This window comes from Dermacentor albipictus, chromosome 2, assembly GCF_038994185.2.
Source record: "Dermacentor albipictus isolate Rhodes 1998 colony chromosome 2, USDA_Dalb.pri_finalv2, whole genome shotgun sequence".
NCBI classification, from domain to species: domain Eukaryota; kingdom Metazoa; phylum Arthropoda; class Arachnida; order Ixodida; family Ixodidae; genus Dermacentor; species Dermacentor albipictus.
In genome coordinates, this window is record NC_091822.1 from 5265949 (window position 1) to 5289080 (window position 23132).

The 23132-nt window shown below is 47.1% G+C and overlaps 2 protein-coding genes across 2 annotated transcripts in view; one reads left to right on the plus strand and one right to left on the minus strand.

Moving 5' to 3' along the window:
- AP-2mu (adaptor protein complex 2, mu subunit) overlaps positions 1–13732 on the minus strand; it is a 72730-nt gene extending 58998 nt beyond the window's left edge. The window contains exons 1-4 of the mRNA XM_070533427.1: positions 13575–13732; positions 6260–6343; positions 4407–4788; positions 882–1129 (exon numbers count right to left, since the gene is read on the minus strand). Of these exons, the coding sequence (XP_070389528.1) occupies positions 882–1129; positions 4407–4788; positions 6260–6333 (704 nt within the window). The 5' untranslated portion in view covers positions 6334–6343; positions 13575–13732. The remainder of the gene's footprint in view (positions 1–881; positions 1130–4406; positions 4789–6259; positions 6344–13574) is intronic.
- Positions 13106–23132, plus strand: part of LOC139055863 (large ribosomal subunit protein eL22-like) — a 40954-nt gene continuing 30927 nt past the window's right edge. Inside the window, exons 1-3 of the mRNA XM_070533428.1 lie at positions 13106–13172; positions 13893–13975; positions 14207–14338. Of these exons, the coding sequence (XP_070389529.1) occupies positions 13121–13172; positions 13893–13975; positions 14207–14338 (267 nt within the window). The 5' untranslated portion in view covers positions 13106–13120. The remainder of the gene's footprint in view (positions 13173–13892; positions 13976–14206; positions 14339–23132) is intronic.

The following is a 23132-nucleotide window of genomic DNA, read 5'->3' on the forward strand; positions in this document are numbered from 1 at the left end:
ACAACTTCAAGCCTACTGCCGAGCCCGAAAAAGTGTGTGGAAATAAAGGATATTTTTTTTCTTAATCTGCTTTTTCGGAGACCTGTTCATTCGGACATTTCCGCCATCTCTGAAGTCCGAATAATCGGTTGGCGACTGTACTTGCACTGAAGTTAGACCAATATAGTACCTTGATTCCACAATCGTATTCAGATACTTCTGTTGTGCATTGAGGAATATGAAAAATAGCAATATTACTGGCTAGCCCAGAAGATGGCGACAATGAGCATCCTTGAACTGCTTCCTGCTGACTCGGGATTATCAAGCTGAAGAAAACAGACAATGATGTGGTCAGATTTGCCACGTCCGTGTACATGTGCAACTGAAAGCGAAGTGAATGAAGCAGAATTCTAGGATTCCCCACAGGTGCCCATTGGACCACATACAAAAAAAGTTTGCTGAGCTGGTTTGCCTGATATGAAGTTCACCAAACTTTTTTTATGATGAACTTTTTAACAGTACAGTGCCCCAAACAGATGGGTTGATACAAGCAGCACACACACACACTATTGGTACTTTTGTACTTTGGTACTATTGTGTTTTCTCTGTAAAAAAAAAAGGAAGCAAAAGAATATATGTGTACAGTTGGTGCAGTGCCATGCAGTTCTACCTGCACATCTCAGGTAGAACTGTTCTTTCTGTGACTGCCACCCGACCAGCCTGTCAGTCACTCCTGCCCAATTTACTACGAGTCACCTGGTGTACTGTTGAGCGGTGCTATGAAGTGCTACTCAGTCAGTCGGTGAACACCTCATTCAAAGCACAAGATGTGCAGGTGCACTTTCATGTGCCAGAGAGAGAGTGCCCACAGTTTACCGTGCACACGTTCCCTCTTGTCGTACCTGCGGGTTGGGTCGTCGAGTGTGGACACCTTGCCCTTGCTCTCCATGGTGATCTTGTCATTGATGCCAAATTTGCACTCGGGCATGCCCGAGAGGTAAGACTTCATTACGACCTTCCCTGCCACATGTGCGCTTAGCACCTGGCCTTGGGGAGACATAAGAAGGTTTACGTACTCCAGGACATCCAGAAACAGCTCGTTGCGGCGATATTTGATGCCTTCGCGCCTCCAGCCGATCTGGCCCGTTACCTGCAGAATGGTCAGAACAGGGGTCACTGCAGCACACGCATGTCCCCTGTATTTGAACAAGGCTAGGCCGTCCGGGCACCAAAACATGCAAACAGCCACTGCGGCCACATTTCAAGAACATGACTGCAAGGATGCCGCATACTGTTCAAAGCCTGTTTATACACCAGCACAAAAAACTAATTCAAAAGTGTAAAATGGCCTATTGAGCAAAAAAAGCTGGCGACATCTGTAGAAGCAAAGCTCATTGGCTGCGACGTCACATCACAAGCACGCTGGTGACGCTTGCTCGCGCTTTCTGGCTCGAACCTCGACAGAGCACAGCAGGCTAAAGGGAACACGTGTTGCTACAGCATTGCATGAGAGAGGGCATCGCCATAACACCAGGTCACTCTCGCTCTCAGAAGCCTGTGCCATCCGAGTTCCTTGTCCATGCAAACTCTCACCTCGGTAAGGCCAAACCAAAATCGCTTGCCCGCGAGGAGTTCACAACTCGAAGGACCGGTCAGTGGCGTTCCACAGGACATTATTGCTTTCGCATTCACAATCCAATAGAACTGCTTAGATGTCCTCAGAGTTTTAAGTCCTTTTTCATAGGAACAGACAAATTACTGCAAGAATGATGAAGTATAGAACGGATTGAAAACAGATGTTTATTGTAGCAACACACTGTTTATTGAGTGCAAGAACTAGAAAAGCTACTACAAAAAGTTACTCCCCTGCAACTTCCTTTGGAGAGGAGAATAATGAACTGGAACATGACCACAATCTGAGAATATAAACCTGCGATAATAAGACTGCAATATAGCCGTTTAGGACTAATATTTTCTATGGAGACCTGCCATTAACCTTTTAGACTATACAGAAATGACTAAAAGGCTTGAGGTTTCCATTGGGAGACATAACAGAAGCATGAAGTAAAAGATAATGAGCAAAATGCCGAGAGGTTCAAATTGGAGCCAATCAATGAAGAACTGTTATTACTCATCACACACACAAGATTGAAGGCAATTGTGATGAAGACAGATAATCGGTCCTAGGAGAAGAAGAAATTTACTTGATGCAAGTAAAATCCTGCATCACATTTACCGGCAATACCACAATATGTCACCGGTTGAATGCACAGATTCTGGGATTGGGAATCGAACATTTGCCAAACAACCTGTGAACAGAGATGAGCCAATGCCAGTCATCACTGGCCTATATTTACATACACTGCAGGACAAGGCCTCTCTCAGCGATCTCCAATTACCCTTGTCTTGCGCTAGCCAATTTCAACTTGTGCCTGCAAATTTCCTAATCTTATTACAGCCAATTCTTTGCCATCCTCTAATGCGCTTCCCTTCCCTTGGCACCTATTATGTAACTAGCAGACCACCAGTTATCTATCTGCCCGACACATTACATGGCCTGCCCAGCTCTATTTTGTCCTCTTAGTATCAACTATAGAATATTGGCTACTACAGAATATTGGCTACCCCCTTTTGCTTTCTAATTCATGCTACTGTCTTCCTGTCTCTGAATGTAAGCCAAACATTTTTCATTCCATCCCTTATTGCACGGTCCTCAACTTTTCAAGCTTCTTTGTTAACCCTTTGAAGGTTATTGCCGTACATGTACGGCAGCGATTTTCTGTCCTGCAAGGAGAAGCCGTACGGGTACGGTTTCGACCCTCCGTTTGAAATTTCGTGCCATAATGATGATGCGTGCTCACTGGGAGATGCTGCCACCTCATAGGACTTACAAGAAGCGTCTGAAATTTGTGCTACCTTCTTGGGGAGATAAACAGAACTGACTTCTAGCTTGAGAGCATCACGCAGACTGTGGCAACACCCCTTTTGCGGTTTCAGTTTCGCCGCGTGATCGCAACGGAGGCGTGCGAAACGTCATTTTCCTCTTTGTCGGCACTCTCTTGCAAAGGCGGTGGAAGTTGATTTCTATCTTGATTGGCGCTGCTCCTAACTTGTTTATCACAGCCGCTCGCGAGGTATTCTCGCTCTCAGCAACAAAGCGCTTTCGCGGGTTCGGTTCCTCCGCGTGATCGCAACGGAGGCGCGCGAAACGTGATTTTTCGCTTTGTCGGCACGCAATCGCAGAAGCAGCGGAAGTTGATTTCTACCTTGGTTGGCGCTGCTCTTAGCTTGTTTATCACTCCCACTCACGAGGTATTCTCGCTCTCCGCGGCAACGCACTTACGCGAGAGGGTGCCTCAGACCTCTGCCTAAGGCAGCCGCAAGCAGAGAAGATGTCATGTGTGCGCCAGCACACTTCATCGCTTCAAGAGAAGAACATACATGCATTTTAGGTGTGCAGACTGCGATAAGGCGCTGTGCAGAGACCCGTGTTTCAAGGAGTACCATACTCTGAAATACTATTGAACATTTTACAGGTCTGAGTGATGCCGACACCAAAATACTGTTCCTAATTTTTTTTTTTACTATTTATTCTTGACTTTATACATCTTGTACATTCAAGATCCGCAATAAAGTAATTTGACCACCTGGGAAAGTTTTTTTCAAAAAATTCGACCCTCAAAGGGTTAACTTTGAAGTTCCTGCCCCATATGTTGGTACAGGTAGAATGCAAAATGTTTTTTTTTCAAAGATAACGGTAATCTGCCATTACTTTACAATCCCTGTCATATGTACTCCAGCCCATTTCCATTCTGTAAATTTCCTTCTCCTAGTCAGAATCCGATGCCACCAGAGCGAAACACGATTCACTTTGCGCTGCCTGCAGCAGGGAATGGCGGCAAGTTGTCACATATTAAAAGTGTGTAGTAAGCTTCCCGTGCCACACATGCTGTTAAATGCCAACCGCAATGGGGTTGGCAGCGATAGATGTGAATGGCGACATACGATGACCCGCAAGATTTGATGGTACCGGAACGGGAAACAGTGTGTGGCAACATTTTCACATGACACGGGTGAGCGAGTGCTGTGGGGAAGCTGCCTTTCTAAGTGCCTATTGATGTCCATGTATGCTTCACGTCTTTCTTTGTACGTATGGGATCTAGCGGCTGGCAAATGTATCGGATGATCTGTTTGGCAAATATGCTGAACGTTGGTGTCGAAAGATTGTTTTCCGGTAATATATTAACCTGCAAGAAAGGAGAGTAACTATTGTAATTATTTTAGGTTCACGACTGTGAACAATACCACCAGGAAATTGTATGAAATGGGATGGTATCAATCAGGTTCTATTGTATTCTGTAAACCTATGCTATTGTCAAAAGCTGTCTGATTACGGTGGGGGGTTCAGAAGTGTGTTGACAGCCCACCTGTGAAGTGATCTGACTCTGCTCTTCCTTGGTCTGCGACTTGACCCCCTGTTGGGTGATGAAAGTCTTGAGGATGCCGGTGTCTGTGTTCTGTGGGTATCCAAAGTCTAGCAGCTCGTCGAGCAGCTCGTAGATGAGCACAAAGTTGTTCTTGACGTTCTCCTCGCTGATCTTTCCGAAGTAGGACTGCATCACCTCGCACATCTTGAGCAAGAACTCGAACACCATGGCCGCATTGACGTTCTGCCGCGTCACTGCAGCCAGCCAGATGTTAGCCCGCTTCATGTGGAAGAAGGAGGTGCGCGCTATGTTCGTCACGGGGCTGCGCACCTGCTGCCGGGCGTGGATCACATTCACCCGGAACGCATCCACTGCATTGCGCCTGCACGAACAGGGCTGGTCAGTGGGGCTATGAGAGCGAAGCTGTTTACCTCCGGCCCCTGCGTGCACCCCCCACATCCATTCCCAGGGGCCGTACCTTGGCCCGTATGGGCGACAGGAATGTGTGCGGCGATTCCGGAGATATCGCAATACTCGGCATGCATTTCCCGGAGGGGGGGTGTACCATGGCTGCCTTACGTCTGTATCACAGGGCATGAAAAGGAATGCATGGGCCTAACCTGAAGACAGTGTAATACCAGGCTGACCCATGTAATACTGGGCTTCAAGCACTCTGCCAACTACCAAAAATAAGTTTTAATATCTTTGGTCCAAACAGAACCACATAAATTCGGCGTTGTAAGGGAAACACTATACAGGGTGCCCCAGCCAACTTTAGCCAGAGTTTAAAAATATGCGAATGCCACGTAGCTGGACAGAACCAAGGTAATGTTTGTTGTCGCTTGGAGATACTCATTACTTCATTCTACCTAATTATATAATCAGCCCTAATTAATCAACTCAAATATTACAATTAGATTAAAAGTATCATTAAGAAAATTGTAGAGTGACATGTAAAACTCCCGATACAGTTTTCTGTTGCTCAATATGTGCTACATAAATAAGTTCTGAGTGTGAAAGAAGCTCGTGAATACAGGCAAAGTGCCTCGAGTGCCAGTCGCGCAGCCGATGTACGCAGCCTAAACAGCTTGGCTGGTAATGCGTCCCCATATGAATGTTGCGGCCCTACGAATTTTCTCGTCACCGAAGGCGTCAGGCCCGTATAATTGAACACTTCTTGCAAGAATATATATAAATTATAGAAGCGACAGTATCTCCTAGTTTAACACTGTTCTTTATCTTTAAGATGTACAAGCATAGGCAAGCCTGAAAATGCTAATTAATTGAAGCCACTGGGGTAGCAACTAAGCAATCTACACCAAGGTTGTGTCAATCTCTAGTGATAAAGAAATGAAAGAAAAGGAAGTCGGCACGATTCACAGGCAACAGTTCATGAATTAAGAATTCGGATCTTTTATATGCTTTTCAACGATCATACCAGAAAATACGAACTTCTTGATGCATAGTCAGAGGCTAGCAGTGGGTGAAATTTGATTATTACTCACTATTCCCTTAACTGTGAGGTTTAACATTCAGAAGCTGCAAAGGCAAAGTGGACTATGAGGGACGCCATGGTGGTTGGCTCCGAAAGTAATTTTGACCACCTGGGGTTTTTTCGTAAATGAAGATTTTTGCATTTTGCCACTATTTAAGTGCGGCTGCTGCAGCTACTGAGACAACTCTAAAAATGTGAAATTTTATTCCTATTACGTGTACACCACAGTAACAAACTTGCTCAATGTTCAAATTTAAGTGCAACTAGCTCCAATTTCACATCGACATACTCATCCCTCGCTGTGTGACTCGGAACGTTGCTCAACTACCTCACTGGTTCAGCAGAGTACAATACTCACCCTATGTCATCTCTGTAGACACGGGAGATGAGAACCTCTCCCTTGTGGTTATAAATGAACAGGCCCCCAATCATCTTGGAACACCTAGAAGAAGAACAAGTCAGGATTAAAACCCATAACCTCGTGCTAAGCAGCATGACGCTATGCACGACACGAAGCAGCACTACAACCGCCCAGCTAGCTTTATAACTGCAATCAAAAACAGCGCTGCAAACCTCCAGAGCGAATTTTGCTACAACATGGACAAAAAATTTCCTAGACTTATTGAAAAATTCAGTCTTGATATGCTTTTCTTAGATGAATCTATACTAACTTTTTTATGTAGAATGACAGGAAGTTTTGTAGTGCAAAATAATTTTTTAAGCTTATTTTAGAATAGCCAAGTTTGCTATTACTGCACTTAAAGGACGCCTCACTAGCCCCAGTGAGAAATGTTGGTCACATTAGACATTGTAAAGTGCCATCCAGAGAGCATTGTACTGCAAGACCATTTCAAAAGGGAAGTGAGGGGCAAATATTAGAAGCACTTGTGTGCTATGTACATTTTCCCGGATTTTGTGCTCCTACATTTATGTTATGTAGCAAATATAAGTATTTATATATATACTCTAAGATCTATTTGTGATGCATCGGTTAGAAAATTGGTATATAAGGAATTGGGAGAGTCCATATTACGATACGGAATAATAATTTATGGAACCGTATCTTTATACAAATTAAACACTAAACCGCACAGTGCCCAAAATTGCAACCAATTTCGCCTATGGAACCAACTATCACGATAAGTCGGCCAGAGACAGCATGGAATATTTTGACATGCTACCTGTATACAAGCGAATAATCTTTTACATATTATACAAGCATTTCTTTCACAGCTCCTTTAAAATTTTCAACATCAAAGTATGGCCTCTCCGTCATTCTGAAAAGTATGTCATACCCCGCATCTCCACCACTTATGGTAAAAGAACCCGCAGCTACTATGTTCCTTATTACTTCAATAAAATACGTTCCTTCCTGAGCATTACCGGATTGAAAGACTTTAAGAAGTTCCTTCAACCTTGGTTGAACAATAATATGGACTGAGGTAATTTACTGTTTGCCATGTTCTTAATGTTTTCATTTCATGTACGGAAGTTTGCACGGTGGAAAATTTGCCATCATTTGTTCTGTTGGTTGTTTTTTCTTACGTTGCACAAGCAATTGCTGCGTATTTGGTGAACTTCATTTATTTATTTTTTCTACTATGATTTACTTGCTGTTGTTTCATGTGCTTACCCTGGCTGCCCAGCTCCGCACACAAGCGGCAATGCTTATGCAGGCTGGAACACGTACAAATTGAAGTGAATAAAATATTTATTATTACCACAGCAGACATTTTGAAAAGATCCAGCGGTGGCGTACAGGTAGAACACCCGCCTCGCGTGCAAGAGTTCCGTGGTTCAAATCCCGGTGCCGCGCAATTTTCCACCGGAATAAAAAAATGAAAAATTCGCGTGCTCATAAAAATTGCATATACAGGCCTGGTGTGTGGCCTGATACCGGTGACCAGAACCGGTAACGCACTCCCTCACCAGAGCAGGATTGGTCACCCTGGTGCAGTACTTGGCCACAACCTCCTATATAAACACAACAATCAAACCCCGGCCCTCAGTCTCTAGCAGCTGCGAAGCAACTGACCACGGCGGCGGCCGGACCTGCGACACAGTAAAGGGTGCTAAGAATCCCTGGCTCCAGACAGGCCGCCATTGGAATATGAACCTGGCAACGTTTAACGCTAGAATGTTATCTAGTGAGGTGAGTCTAGCAGTGCTATTGGAGGAATTAAAGGGCAGTAAATGGGATACAATAGGGCTCGGTGAAGTTAGGAGGCCAAAAGAAGCGTATACAGTGCTAAAAAGCGGGCACGTCCTGTGCTACCGGGGCTTAGCAAAGAGACGAGAACTAGGAGTTGGATTCCTGATTAATAAGAATATAGCTGGTAACATACGAGAATTCTATAGCAATAACAAGAGGGTGGCAGGTCTTGTTGTGAAACCAAATAAGAGGTAAAAATTGAAGGTCGAACAGGTCTACGCCCCTACATCCAGTCATGATGACCAGGAAGTAGAAAGCTTTTATGAAGACGTGGAATCGGCGATGGGCAGAGTGAAAACAAAATACACTATACTGATGGGCGACTTCAATGCCAAGGTAGGCAAAAAGCAGGCTGGAGACAAGGCAGTGGGGGAATATGGCATAGGCACTAGGAATTTCAGGGGGGAGTTATTAGTAGAGTTTGCGGAACAGAATAATATGAGGATAATGAATACCTTCTTCCGCAAGCGAGATAGCCGAAAGTGGACGTGGAAAGGCCCGAATGGCGAGACTAGAAATGAAATAGACTTTATACTAATCGCTAACCCTGGCATCATACAAGATGTGGACATGCTCGGCAAGGTGCGCTGCAGTGACCATAGGATGGTAAGAACTCGAATTAGCCTAGAGTTGAGGAGGGAACGGAAGAAACTGGTAGATAAGGTACCGATCAATGAGTTAGCGGTAAGAGGGGAAATAGAGCAATTTCGGATCAACCTACAGAACAGCTTTAACTCAGCAAGAGGACCTTAGTGTTGAAACAATGAACGACAATCTTACGGGCATCATTAAGGAGTGTGGAATAGAAGTCGGTAGTAACTCCGTTAGACAGGATACCAGTAAGCTATCGCAGGAGACAAAAGATCTGATCAAGGAACGCCAATGTATGAAAGCCTCCAAGCCTACAGCTAGAATAGAACTGGCAGAACTTTCGAAGTTAATCAAGCGTAAGACAGCTGACATAAGGAAGTATAATATGGATAGAAGTGAACATGCTCTCAGGAACGGAGGAAGCCTAAAAGCAATGAAGAAGAAACTAGGAATTGGCAAGAATCAGATGTATGCGTTGCGACAAAGCCTGCAACATCATTACTAATATGGATGAGATAGTTCAAGTGGCTGAGGAGTTCTATAGATATTTATACAGTACCAGTGGCACCCATGACAATAATGTAAGAGAATAGTCTAGAGGAATTCGAAATCCCACAGGCAACGCCGGAAGAAGTAAAGAAAGCCTTGGGAGATATGCAAAGGGGGAAGGCAGCTGGGGAGGATCAGGTAACAGCAGATTTGTTGAAGGATGGTGGGCAGATTGTTATAGAGAAACTGGCCACCCTGTATACGCAATGCCTCATGACCTCGAGCGTACCGGAATCTTGGAAGAACGCTAACATATTCCTAACCCATAAGAAAGGGGACGCCATAGATTTTCTCACCACAACACCTAGAGGGTAATCTGGCGCCACCGTCTATGGGAGTTTCTTGAAGGGGCACCGTGCCGTCATGGGAATGACGGTATATGTGTCTGCGAGGCTCGTGTTGGCTGGTGTTGTAAGAGGCTTCGTCTAAAACATGGATATGGCTACGCAAATAACGCGTTCTCAAAGTAAAATCTTCATAAAATGTTTCCATTCACGCATATTACATCTTTACTCACCCACAATGCATGACTAAGCGAAGAAAAGCAAGAACAGACGACCAACTGTTTCAAAGCGAGCGTGAACTTTGTCGTCTGTCCTCCAACTTTAGCGGCCCGCTGACACTTTTTACGTAACATGTAGTCGTACACACAAGATCATAGTTAAACAAAACATGTTTTCGCGTAATAATGAAGCTAAAACAGCTTTTCACGTGCTGTTTTAGTAGAAAATGAATCATTGTGACAGACGGAACGGTACTTGCCAAGCGCATCTTCAAGGTGTCCTGTCTCTACGAGAATGATGCCAATCCGAATCCACAATATACTGGCATTCCCATGCATACCGCAGCGCAGCAGCGCCAGATGTCCCTCTAGGTAATGTAGTGAGAAACTCTAAGGGGGACGCCGAAGACTTGAAAAATTATAGACTGATCAGCTTACTGTCAGTTGCCTACAAACTATTTACTAAGATAATTGCAAATAGAATCAGGAACACAGACTTCTGTCAAGCAAAGGACCAGGCAGGATTCCGTAAAGGCTACTCAATAGAACACATTCACACTATCAATCGGGTGATAGAGAAATGTGCACAATATAACCAACCCTTATATATAGCTTTCCTTGATTACAAGAAAGCGTTTGATTCTGTCGAAACCTCAGCAGTCATGGAGGCATTATGGAATCAGGGTGTAGACGAGCCATATGTAAAAATACTGAAAGATATCTATAGCAGCTCCACAGCCACCGTAGTCCTCCATAAAGAAAGCAACAAAATCCCAACAAATGGAGGCGTCAGGCAGGGAGATACAATCTCTCCAATGCTATTCTCAGCGTGTTTACAGGAAGTATTCAGAGACCTAGATTGGGAAGAATTGGGGATAAAAGTTAATGGAGAATACCTTAGTAACTTGCGATTCGCTGATGATATTGCCTTGCTTAGTAACTCAGGGGACCAAGTGCAATGCATGCTCACTGACCTGGAGAGGCAAAGCAGAAGAGTTGGTCTAAAAATTATTTGCAGAAAACTAAAGTAATGTTTAACAGTCTTGGAAGAGAACAACAATTTACAATAGGTAGCGAGGCATTGGAAGTGGTAAGGGAATACACGTACTTCGGGCAGGTAGTGACGGCGGATCCGGATCATGAGACGGAAATAAACAGAAGAATAAGAATGGGCTGGGGTGCGTTTGGCAGGCATTCTCAGATTATGAACAGCAGGTTGCCATTATCCCTCAATTAATTATTAGGTTTAACATACCAAAACCACTTTCTGATTATGAGGCACGCCGTAGTGGAGGACTCCGGAAATTTCGACCACCTGGGGATCTTTAACGTGCACCTAAATCTAAGTACACGGGTGTTTTCGCATTTCGCCCCCATCGAAATGCGGCCGCCGTGGCCAGGATTCGATCCCGCGACCTCGTGCTCAGCAGCCCAACACCATAGCCACTGAGCAACCACGGCGGTTGCCATTATCCCTCAAGAGAAAAGTGTATAATAGCTGTGTCTTACCAGTACTCATGTACAGGGCAGAAACCTGGAGGCTTATTACGAAAAGGGTTCTACTTAAATTGAGGACGACGCAGTGAGCTATGGAAAGAAGAATGATGGGTGTAACGTTAAGGGATAAGAAAAGAGCAGATTGGGTGAGGGAACAAACGCAAGTTAATGACATCTTAGTTGAAATCAAGAAAAAGAAATGGGCATGGGCAGGACATGTAATGAGGAGGGAGGATAACCGATGGTCATTAAGGGTTACGGACTGGATCCCAAGGGAAGGGAAGCATAGCAGGGGGCGGCAGAAAGTTAGGTGGCCAGATGAGATTAAGAAGTTTGCAGGGACGACATGGCCACAATCAGTACATGACCGGGGTTGTTGGAGAAGTATGGGAGAGGCCTTTGCACTGCAGTGGGCGCAACGAGGCTGATGATGATGATGAGACATTTTACAGCAAAAAGCAGGTACATTTAGACAGGTTTGTGCTAACTTGAAGGAACACTAAAGAGAAAAATGATTTCTTCTGCATCAGTAAATTACCCTTCTACGACACCAAAAACACCACTCCTACCACAATAAGAGACTTGGTAATCCAGGAAAAGCGCAAGAAGGAGCGACTTGTGGCGATGCCTCCTTGAAGTTCCCGCACTTGGTCGCTATGACGTCACCGATTTTGATGGCATCTTCTAGGGTCTACTTAAATATATAGCGGTACAGACTGACTACATGTCTTCTAAAGGAGCCAAATATTAAACATGGCAAGTTTCAGGAACCTTTACTCACTCAACATAGCCCAAATACGAAAACATACTTTGGAATCCTTGACGTCACACTGACGTAGCAGTGTCAGGGTCTCGGTGCGAAAGTATTATAATAAACTATTGTTTTATTATTATTATTAATTATAGTTCTTTTATTATAGAAACTTCTAATCAAAAAGCTATTTGGAATGACTGCTTGCAGGGTTCTGAAACAATGCTATAATAGTTTTAACAGATTTATTGTTTTGCTTTAGTATCCCTTTAGATGATTATGAAGTTAGACAAATTGAAGACTCCATGTGGAGAGCAATGCAAGAATGTGTGTGGTTGCAACTGCTTTTTTTTTTGGCAAGTGGTAGTGAAGTGCCACTCAGATAACATTTCGGAGAGATAGTATACCAGTTACATGCAATCCAAAGTCGCAGGGCACATGTTTTAGCATGTGGATCCCAGGCACATGTAAAATTAGTGTGCTTCTAAGTTCTGAGGAACCATTTCTGCAGAACAAGGTGCAATGCCCTTCCCTAGTGAATTAAAGACGTGGGTCCCCAGAGAGCTATGGTCCAGAAATGCCACGGTGCAGCTTGCATTGGCGGTGTCGAAAGTATGTAGTATATTGCTCCCAAGGCCAGCTCAGCAACAAGTCGTACCCACAGATCAACTTTTCGTGCAATGCCGAGCGCGTAATACACCCTTCGTAAATAAAGACGCCGTCGTTCACACTGCGAGCCTTTTATCTAGCGTAATAGCCTCCACTATCGTGGTTACTCGGCGATGCAGCCCCCGTGAAGCCTGGTTGCAAGAAAGGCTGAACACTCTGGGTAGCAAGTGCACGTTAGACGGCAATCTCGGGCTTAACTGAAACCCACAAAGTAGTTCGCAGACAAGAGTAAGCGTTAGACTGAACAAGTTTTCAGTCGTTTCTCCCGTGTTTTCATTTTGCAAAGGTCTAGTCCTTCCGTGCACCGAGCAACAAACAACCGCAAATGCGTGAACACTACGTTCCGTACGGCCAGGAGTGCGGTGAACGCAGAGCACGTATGGGCTGCACAGACGCACCGTGAGCGCCTCATTTCGCGGGTATTCACTCGTCTAGTCAAGCGAGACCCATGGTAGGAAATATAGCAGAATTTTCGGATGAGCCCTGGAGCCACTATGCTGGTAGGCGGTACCGACTCTCGTGGCGGAACGCTGAGACGCCCCCCCACCCACCGCAAACACTCCGGTTTCACCAGCTTTCGCTCCGGCCGTGAGTGTGCACGCTGGTCACTCGTCGACTGCTAGCATCGCCGCGTCAGTTTGGAGTACGCGCTCGGAGCGAGTAAATCGCAAGCTCAGAGAATTTGGAGCGAGGGTCCCGAGCTTAGAAACCATGGGTCACCGCCATCGATTGAACCGCCGCCATGGTTTTCTTGGAGTTGACGTGCCGCAGAGTCGCAGCACCGGTTTTCGCATCAGGCACCGCCTACTCACGATCAGCCGGTAGCTCCGGACGTGTGCGCGGAACCGAACTTGGGAAGGCTGCGTATCGCGCTCTAGTAGCGAGACATTTGTACCACTTGCCTGTCAAAACGGCTTCCCAGAACTCGCGATTTCGGCCAGCATTCCTCGTCCGACGGCACACCCGCGATGCACTCGCCCCACTAACCCCGACTCGACATTTACCGAAGCCGCAGTCGTCGCCAAAGGCTCGCCACTTCACCGCGCTGCTAGGAAAGGAGAGCTATCGCAGGGGCGCTGCAAACATTTAATAATATTGCATACATTTAGACAATTTCTTGAAATACAATTTTATTAAATATATAAAATTAATGCTAAAATTATATGCGTATAAATAAAATGTGGTATATTTCTTACGTTTATTAAATTAATGTTTTGAAGGCGTACATGGTCGCGAGCGGCCCTCCTATCGCTTGCCCAATGGCTTGCCTTTCTCAACGTGTACAGCAACCGAGATGGCCGTGGTAAGTGACGGTTCTCGAAGAAGAAGTGCTTTTGTGCTATATTTGTGTGATATTTGCCATCACTTTTTTTAAGACTAAGATTTTGTGTCTCTTGTGTGATGTTCGATGGGAAATAGCCGTGTCATTGGTTGGATATTTCGCCGAGCGTGTGGTCGCGACCGACCACGTTGTCGCTCCGCTAGTCTTAAGTGACTGCCGGCTGATTGATGCGTCTATCCCGTTCACTTGCAGACGCAGCCAGCCAAGAACGTCAAGCGGCCCGCGAAGGCCAAGTCCAAGGGCAAGAAGAAGAAAGTGCAGACCAAGTTCGTCATTGACTGCACGCATCCTGTCGAGGACGGCATCATGAAAGTGGCAGAATTCGTAAGTTGCTCTCGATTAGACATTCAACTGGCAGGCAGCTTTAACTACACGATTGTGATAGAGTACTATTCACAACTCGGGAGCGCCACATTGACGTGTGAACCTTCCCTGCGAGATTTCTAAGTAAACGCCTGTGCGCGAGTGGTCGCTTTGAGTGCAGCCATACAACGCTTTGCCCCGCGGCACAAGGCTCGATCGTAGTATTCACGAACGTAGCGAGCTTTACACATACAAGTGGTTTCCGACTGTTATTTGGGTTTTTAACCGGTGATGGAAACCGCTGCACCCTGACAGCTGTATCGGCCTTTGTGCACGTGTACTGGCAGCTGTAGACTCCCAGTTACTTTTCCGATCTTGTTTCGTAGCTCAAGTTCAGAACGAGATAAAGTTCACACAGAATTCTGGACGAGAGCGCCCGCATTTTGATGGCAACATGCGGAACCATACTTTGGGTGGGTAGTTCTGAACTTAGTGTCACACATTACTTCCCCCCTCTTTTTTGGCTTCTGGATTGGATTGGCGCGGCTCGCTACGTGCTTGCGCGCGCTTTTCCGAGCGCAGATTGGTGTGCGCCTGGTTTCTGCACTAGGCTGTTATGCGATCGCTTTTTCGACCGCAGATTGACGTGAGCCTGGTTTTTGCACTAGGCTTTTGCACGATCGCCTGCTTTTTGCACTGGGCTTTCAAAAGGCGAAGTGAGCGTCGCTTACTGCAGGCGGCAAGTGATTTGACTCACGTACTGCGTGAGCAAAAACATAGGCACGTGGCTCATGAAGGAGATGACCGGCGACTTGCTTCATCTGTCGGACCATGTCATCGCCGACTGGAGGAACTACGCTCGTGAGGTCGTGCGGGACGAGCTGCTGGCGCGACCCCCACTCGGTGGCCCCGGGAGGATTGTGCAAATTGATGAATGCCTCCTTCGCGGCAAGCGAAAATACAATCGAGGCCGCCTGATGACGGGCGACAACGTTCCGCCGAGCCGCCAAAATTACGGCGGCATTGCAGATCGTGGACCATGGGTATTCGGCATGATCTGCGTGACCACCGGGGAGCTCCGACTATTCAAGGTCGACCGACGAGACGCGGCGACGCTAGGCCCCATTATTGCAGCCAACGTTGAACCGGGAACCACCATGCACAGTGATGAATGGGCCCCATACAACTTCATCCCGAACTTGGTGGGGGCTAACGGAGCAAGACTGAATTTGCAATGGGAGGCTGTTAACCACAGCATGAACTTTGTAGACCCAATCACGGGCGCTCACACCCAGAAAATCGAAAGCTACTGGCAGAAGGTGAAGCGCTACCTCGACTCCGCCGGCTACAGGGTGACTCTCCTCTCGAGTCGCACCTGATATGGCTATGGTGGGCATCGATTAATGGGCACATGCGCTGCAAGGACTCGTTTCTGCGTTTATTAGAAGCGATCGCACGGCGCTACCCAGTGTGACATAGTAATGGAAAATAAAGCGCACTTTTCTGACCCTTTGCTTTTGTATGAATGTTTCCCGGCATTGCTGTGCGCTTCCATACACGGTAGGCCCGCGGCGCTGCACTTCCGCAATCTGCGCTCGAAAAAGCGATCGCATAACAGCCTAGTGCAGAAACCAGGCGCACACCAATCTGCGCTCGGAAAAGCGCGCGCAAGCACGTAGCGAGCCGCGCCAATCCAATCCAGAAGCCAAAGAAGAGGGGGGGAGTAATGTGTGACACTAAGTTCAGAACTACCCTTTGGGTGTGTGTTAAGTAGTCCCAGGTGGTCAGAATTTATCCGCAGACCGCACTGTGGCGTGCCTCATAATCAATATTTAGGGAATTTTAGTGTTGGGGACGCAAGTGGCTTGCGTACGCAAGAACTAGGGGCGACGTTACTGCGCATGCGCAGACCGCTACGTCTACTTGCGTCCTTGGGTTGTTGGAGCGGCCGAAAACATCGCTGCCCCTAAGAGGTTACGTTACCCACGTGACTCTTGCGGTGTAGGAGAACTTACGAGTAGCTAGCGGGTAGATAATCTAATAAATCTTTCGCCAAGTGTCGACAGACGTCGTTTTTATGTGTATTAGAGAGGTTTAGCGTGTCTGGTATTCGGATAAACGCAGTTGGGGTGTTGGGGCAGAGCCATAAACGGGAGCGTCCTGCTTGGTGCATCCACCTGGCGGCGCAAAGCTCAAATTGACAAAAGCAGCTAATATTGCTGTAACCAAGTCTATTCTACTTCGCTGCTGGTGTAAATTATCGGCACTGGCTTAATTGTGTTGCTGCCAAAAATTTATACCCGCAGCAAAGTAAAATACACTTGGTTACTGCAATATAAGCTGTTTTTGTCTGTTTGAGCTTTGCGCCACCAGGTGGCAGCACCATGCAGGCCGCTCTAGTTCATGGCTCCGCCCCAACGTCCCAGCCTGCGTTTACCCGATTACCGGACGCTGTAAACCTCTCTATTAACTGCTTCTAATAAAAAGAGTTTAATGTACTTTACTTCATATGCTTTATTTCATATTTTATAACATGATAACGCAGCAACGATCAGACGTTGGTGGTGCTGTGAGCGCTTGCGACCTCATTGCGGTTTGCGTTTGAGGCCGCTAACCTATAACACGTTTCTGCTTGTGTACGCAAACGCACCCAAGCGCTTGGGGCCCCAACGCCTTGCGTCCCCAATACTAAAGCTCTCTATTGTGGTGTTGCCGCATTGTAAGACCGCAGAACTTATTTACCGTCACGGCCCCTTGGTCTCGAACATTGCGGTATCTTGTAGAGGCATACCTGCCAACTTCCAAATTTACGGTAATATGTACGAATTTTGAGCAGTCTTAGCATTTTATGAATCTTGTTTATTAAAAACATTTTATTCGAAAAAAAAAGAAAATGTAGTAAAACTACACCCTGGTACCTTGCGCTGCCACAAATGGTGGTATCACATATGCGTGGTATTATCGACAGCTGCAAAGTTGTAATGACTTCTGTCATCTACGAGGGGGTCACAAATCCATATCTAAAGCTCGATAGTGCCTCCGCAAACCTGTTGCCTTTTTTCGGGTTTGGACTTCAGTCAACTTCAGTCACTGCAGTGCGACTCCAACCTGTAGCAGCTTCACAGTGCAATGGTGGGCTCGAAGCCTCGACAGTACTTCCGAGTGTCTTTGAATTTGTTTGGCAGAATTTCGGTGCTTCATGCTGTTGAAGAAAGGGGAGAAGTTCAGATTCTGCACCACATGTGCCTGTGATGTGAACATCTCGCATGGCGACAAGTCTAACATCAAGGTCCACGTCGCTTCTAAAAAGCATCAGGGATGCTTATGAGCAGCGGACAGCCAGCCAAGCCCAGCAAGTTTTGTACGCAGCAACAATGACCTCGGTGTGATTCGTGCACAATGCCTCTTCACTGTGTTTTTAGTTGAACACAACATCCCACTGAGTCAGCGATTGTGTCGGGCCGCTGACGTCAATTGTTAGGGAAATGTCTGCCAATGCGGGATGCCCTAAAACAGCAAGTATTTTTGATCACCGTGGATTGCAGTAACAAAATGGATGTTTAACAAAAGGATAGCTTACCCTGTTGTTGCAACATATTTGGTTAAAGAAATGAGTAGAGTTGAAAGCTGCCGCCTTTGCCTCAGGACAATCCAAGGGGAAGCGATGAGTCACAAGATTGCAAATCTGGTTACGGACGAGATGGTCTCGGAATTTGCCTGTTGGAAACCTGTTGGCTATGCGTTCGGACAATGCCAGTGTCATGTTCAGCAAGAAAAAGTGTTTCTACTGTATTGAGAAAGGCTCAACCAGGTTTGATATGGGTTGGTTGCCCGTGCCATCTCATCAACTTGGCTGCCCTAAAAGGAGCTTCATGTCTTCCTGTAAAGATTGATGAAGCTTTGGTTGCCATTTTTTTTTTTTTACCTAGAGTAAAGCTCGAAACAGAAATATCAACATAAAGAATTCCAAAAACTGCATGATGCCGAGGTCAGAAGTACGTCTAAGCATTCGCCGACACGTTGGCTGTCGTTAGGAAAGAGGCTGCTTGACCAGTGGAAACCACTACTCGGCTTTTTTTTTTAATCTGAAACGAAGCGGAGCTTGTTTTTTACAGTAATACCAAATTCTGAAAACTTCCTCACAAACCCCCCAAGAACCCTGCACTGACCCCAAAGTCTGCTGCACATCTTTCCAAGAGTGCCGCAGGCCTTGGGAAAAAAGCACCGACGGCGATCAACTTGTGCTAAACAGGAAAGGAGCTCATTCTCGACCTCAAGCAAAAAAAGAACTGAAGCTTATACAGCAAAACCTCGTTAAACCGTACGCGCTTAACCCTTTCGCTGTCGTACCTTTCTGGCCGTGACGCACCCCCTGTGTCGGCTTGGTTTCACGGAACGAGCATAACAGGGAATGAACATAGCAATTTATTTTTGATTATGATTGGTATACAAATAACATAGTCAATGCAATATGCACATTTCAGTGTTCTGCAGCTGTTAGTAAACATCATCATCAGCAGCCTGACTATAAAATCCGTTCAACATCCGAATCTGACGATGCGGAACCCTCTTCCTCGCATGCGACTCTGTCCAAGTCCGAATACGAGCTCGGCTTGTATTCTGAATCGGAATTGAGCCACCGCTCCAATGAGCAGACGAAGGTCCGGCGTGCTGAGCCATCCGAAAGTAACCGCGCGCAGGGAGGATGCGCCTTCAGTCGCCCGCACAATGGAGAGCAATGGGACATTGCGTGATCAAGAAGACAGAGGGAGATGGAAAAAGGCTAAACAAAGTTCAGAGGGCTTTACGTTTACTGCTGCAAGCGGGAAGCGAGGGTGCGGCGAGAGAGTGAAAGCAGCAACGAGTCACTCTTTTCGGAGAGGCAACTGGCCCGTGCGCCTGAACTTGACGCCCCGTAGCAGGCACACCAACAGAAGAAAAATAAAAACCTTCAAACCAGCGGAGAAGGCAGAACAACCCTTGAACCCATAACCACACGCGCGCGACGCATGATACAGCGAACACGGAGCCACCGCGCCACTCAGCAAAGAGAAAGTGGGGAGTGGCAGTCGTGCCGTGCCGTACTCTTCAATACACTGAGTAACATACCGGTACGTCAGTGACACTGTGGGGGGGAAGCACGATGACGTACCGGTACGTCCGTGACAGCGAAAGGGTTAAACAGTAGTTTTGTTTAGAAGTAGTAAAGTCAGATCCCCGACTCTGCGGCCATTGAACATAATGTGTTTTGTATCCGCATAAACCGTACCAGCTTATAACGTATGCATCGGTTAAAACGTAGTGTTTCCACTTTTCATTGTGCGAACACGGCATGTGTCATTTCCATCGGGCAGCCCGGCAGAACAACAAGCCTCAGAGATAGGAACGACCTCCAAGCGCCCTGTGCATTTGCGCGTGAAGCCACATCAACATCAACATAATTTCGACGCCTTGCCAGAGAATGTTGTGGCGTTGTGCAAGCGAGGGCTCGCGTCATGCCGAAGCTCGGATAAAAAGGACGCCGGGTGCTCAGCTTAAAAGAAAAATTAGACATCGACTGTGACACGAAGTCGGCGCTGGCACGCGACAGGGATCTGCTGTTGACTACGGTGTGTGGCATTTGGAATGCGAAGAAGTTGCTCGGCAGTGCTGCTGCGACCGCGAAGAGATGTCGGCTATTAGGTTCGACTTTTCGCCGTTGTCGCCAAAGTGTCGACTAGCGACAGTGATGAGGACGTCAAGGAAAGTGACAGCACGGGTGATTCAGGCCCGACAGTGGCAGAAGCTGTGTGTTACATCAGCCTCACGAATGCTATCGTCGCGACGAGGCGTGATAACGTAACTCTATACCAAACGGAAAGTATTCCAAACTCTGGTACCCGGCAATGAAACAATGAAAAGGCGCCCCGGGACTTCTGCAGCATTACTGCGTGCGTGCACGGAGAATACGTAATGCCAACGAGAAATCTGCCATGCGAGTGTTTGCCAAGAAGAGGGGGCTGGCTTAAAAGCTGGCACGCAGCTTCAGTAAGTTTGAGGCCGCTGTCGTCGCGCGAAGTGAATAGATACTGCATGTTTCTTCCCCTTTCATCGCACTCTCTCTGAGTTCCGTTTTCGACAGGTAACTGGCGATCTCATGCTATTTCGGTTTTAGCAGTACAGTCAAACCTCGATATATCGAACACGGATATATCGAATTATTGCGTATATCGAACAATTTCTATATCGCATAGAAAATCGCATGCCGGATGTAAAATGGATATATCGAACTCCGCCGCCCCAGACCAAGTGCGCTCTGTTGACAGGAGGCGAGCTTTCCCGCAACACTCTCGAAGATAGAGGCGGCGCGATCGGCGTTCTAGACTGCTGCGTACAACAGCTGCCCATATCGGTTGCGCCGAGGGCGCCATTTGAACGTAGCGGCGTACACACGTGGCGGCTTGGAGCCAGCACGGCCGCCTCAATCCAGAGATGGAGATAGGCGCGCACGGCGGGGCTTGGCCCTGCCGTGCGCGCATGATCGAGGCGGCCGTGGAGCCAGTTGGAGCGCTTTGTCGGTGCTGAGCCACACATCATGTGCATTTGGACTTCGTTGGCGGTGACGACAGCACCGGAACAGTGGCGGAGCTAACAGACGTGGAGATCGCGGCAGAAGTGACTGCTGAGCGGCCAAACGAAGACGCTGCCGAGGCTGATCCAGCAAGCGCTGATGTTGCCCCGCTCCCGACTGCAACTGAGGCTGTAGCTGCTTTGGCCGTTGTACGCCGCTACTGCGGCGCAATAGGACTGTCTCTGTGGATAGAATAGAAGGACTGTCTCACTGGACTGTCTCTTGTGGACTGTTTGGACTATGTTGAGGACGCCGTGGTCAAGCACGCGGTTGCCAATATGAAGCAGGCTACGCTGCTTCAGTACTTTCAGCGAACTAAATAAATACTTTGTTTGAAGCTTCATGTAAGTATCTATTGCGCCACGATTGGTTCATTGATTGATTTGCGCTAGTTTTTGACGCGTTTTCTACGTGATTTTATATATCGAATTCTGGCTATATCGAACTATTTTGCGATCACTGCGCTGTTCGATATATCGAGGTTCGACTGTACAGTGAAACCTCGTTAAACCGTAGTCAGCCGGAGCTCGGAAAAAGTACGTACTAAACGGTAGTACTGTTTAAGCGAAATAGCATGAGATCGCCCACTTATCTGTCAAAAACGGAACTCAGAGAGAGTGCCATGAAAGGGGAAAAACATGCAGTATTTATTCACTTCGCGGGACGTAAATGTTATTTTCGTTTGATATTGCGGCGGCCTAGCACGACGACAGCGGCCTCAAACTTACTGAAGCTGCGTGCCAGCTTCTCAGCCAGCCCCCCTCCTCTCGGCAAACACTCGCACGGCAGATTCCTCGTTGGCGTTACGTATTCTCCGTGCACGCGCGCAGTAGGGCTGCATAAGTCCCGGGGCGCCTTTTTCACTGCCGGGTGCCGGAGTTCGGAAAACTTTTCGTTTGGAATAGTTACGTTATCGTGCCCCTGTTCTCCTTGCCACGATCGCATTCATGAGGCTGACGTAACGCGCAGCTTCTGCCACTGTCGGGCCTGAATAGCCCGTGCTGTCTCTTTCCGTGTCGTCCTCATCACTGTCGCTAGTTGACACTTCGGAAACAACAGCGGCAACGATGGTGAAAAGTCGAACCTCGTAGCCGACATATCTCTTCACGGTCGCAGCAGCGCTGCCGAGCAACTTCGCATTCCAAATGCCACACACTGTAGTCAACAGCAGATCCATATCGCGGGCCAGCGCCGACTTCCGTGTCACGTTCGGTAGCACGGACGATGTCTAATTTTTCTTCTATGCTGAGCGCCCGGCATCTTTTTTATCCTAGCTTCGGCATGACGCGAGTCCTCGCTTGCACGACGCCACAACGCTCTCTGGTACGGCATCCATGCGGTGTCGAAATGATGTTGATGTTGATGCGGCTTCACGTGCAAACGCACAGGGCGCTTGGAGGCCGTTGTACCGATCTCTGAGGCTTGTTGTTCTGCCGGGCCGCCCGATGGAGACGACGCACCGCCGTGTTTGCGCGACGAAAAGTGGAAACGCTACGTTTTAACCGATGCGTACGCAATAAGCTGGTACGGTTTATGCGGATACAAAATACATTATGTTCAATGGCCGCTGAGTCGGGGAATTGACTTTACTACTTTTAAACCGAAACTACTGTTTAAGCGGGTACGGTTTAACGAGGTTTTACTGTACTACTGTTTAGTATGTACTTTTTCCGAGCTCTGGCCAACTACGGTTTAACGAGGTTTCACTGTACCAAGGATTCTGGGGAAGCCAGCCACAGGACCCGTGAGGAGTGCTTGTTTTATTATCATTGAAGCTAAACAGGGCATGCTGTCTTTTTGTCCAAAATTTTATACCGCTTTTTGACAAGGCAAACTACCTTCTTCAGGCACAGGCTCCTCAGATTCATGTACTGAGGGGCCTCCTGAACCGCCTTTACGAGGATCTCCTGACTAGATTTGTGCACCCAGGTGTTGTCAAGGCATGTCATTCATTGCTGGAAGTTGACTATGGAGCTGCAGAGAACCAGAAAGGTGAAGACATAGTCATTGGCAGCACTACCTACTCTGTGGTTGAGACACTGAGCTGCATTGAGAGAGAGTAGTTTTCTGCTGTACGTCGGATTTAACCCTTTGAGGGTCGAATTATTTTGAAAAAAAACTTTCCCAGGTGGTCAAATTACTATATCGCAGATCTTAATGTACAAGATGTATAAAGTCAGGAATAAATAGTAAAAAAAAAAATTA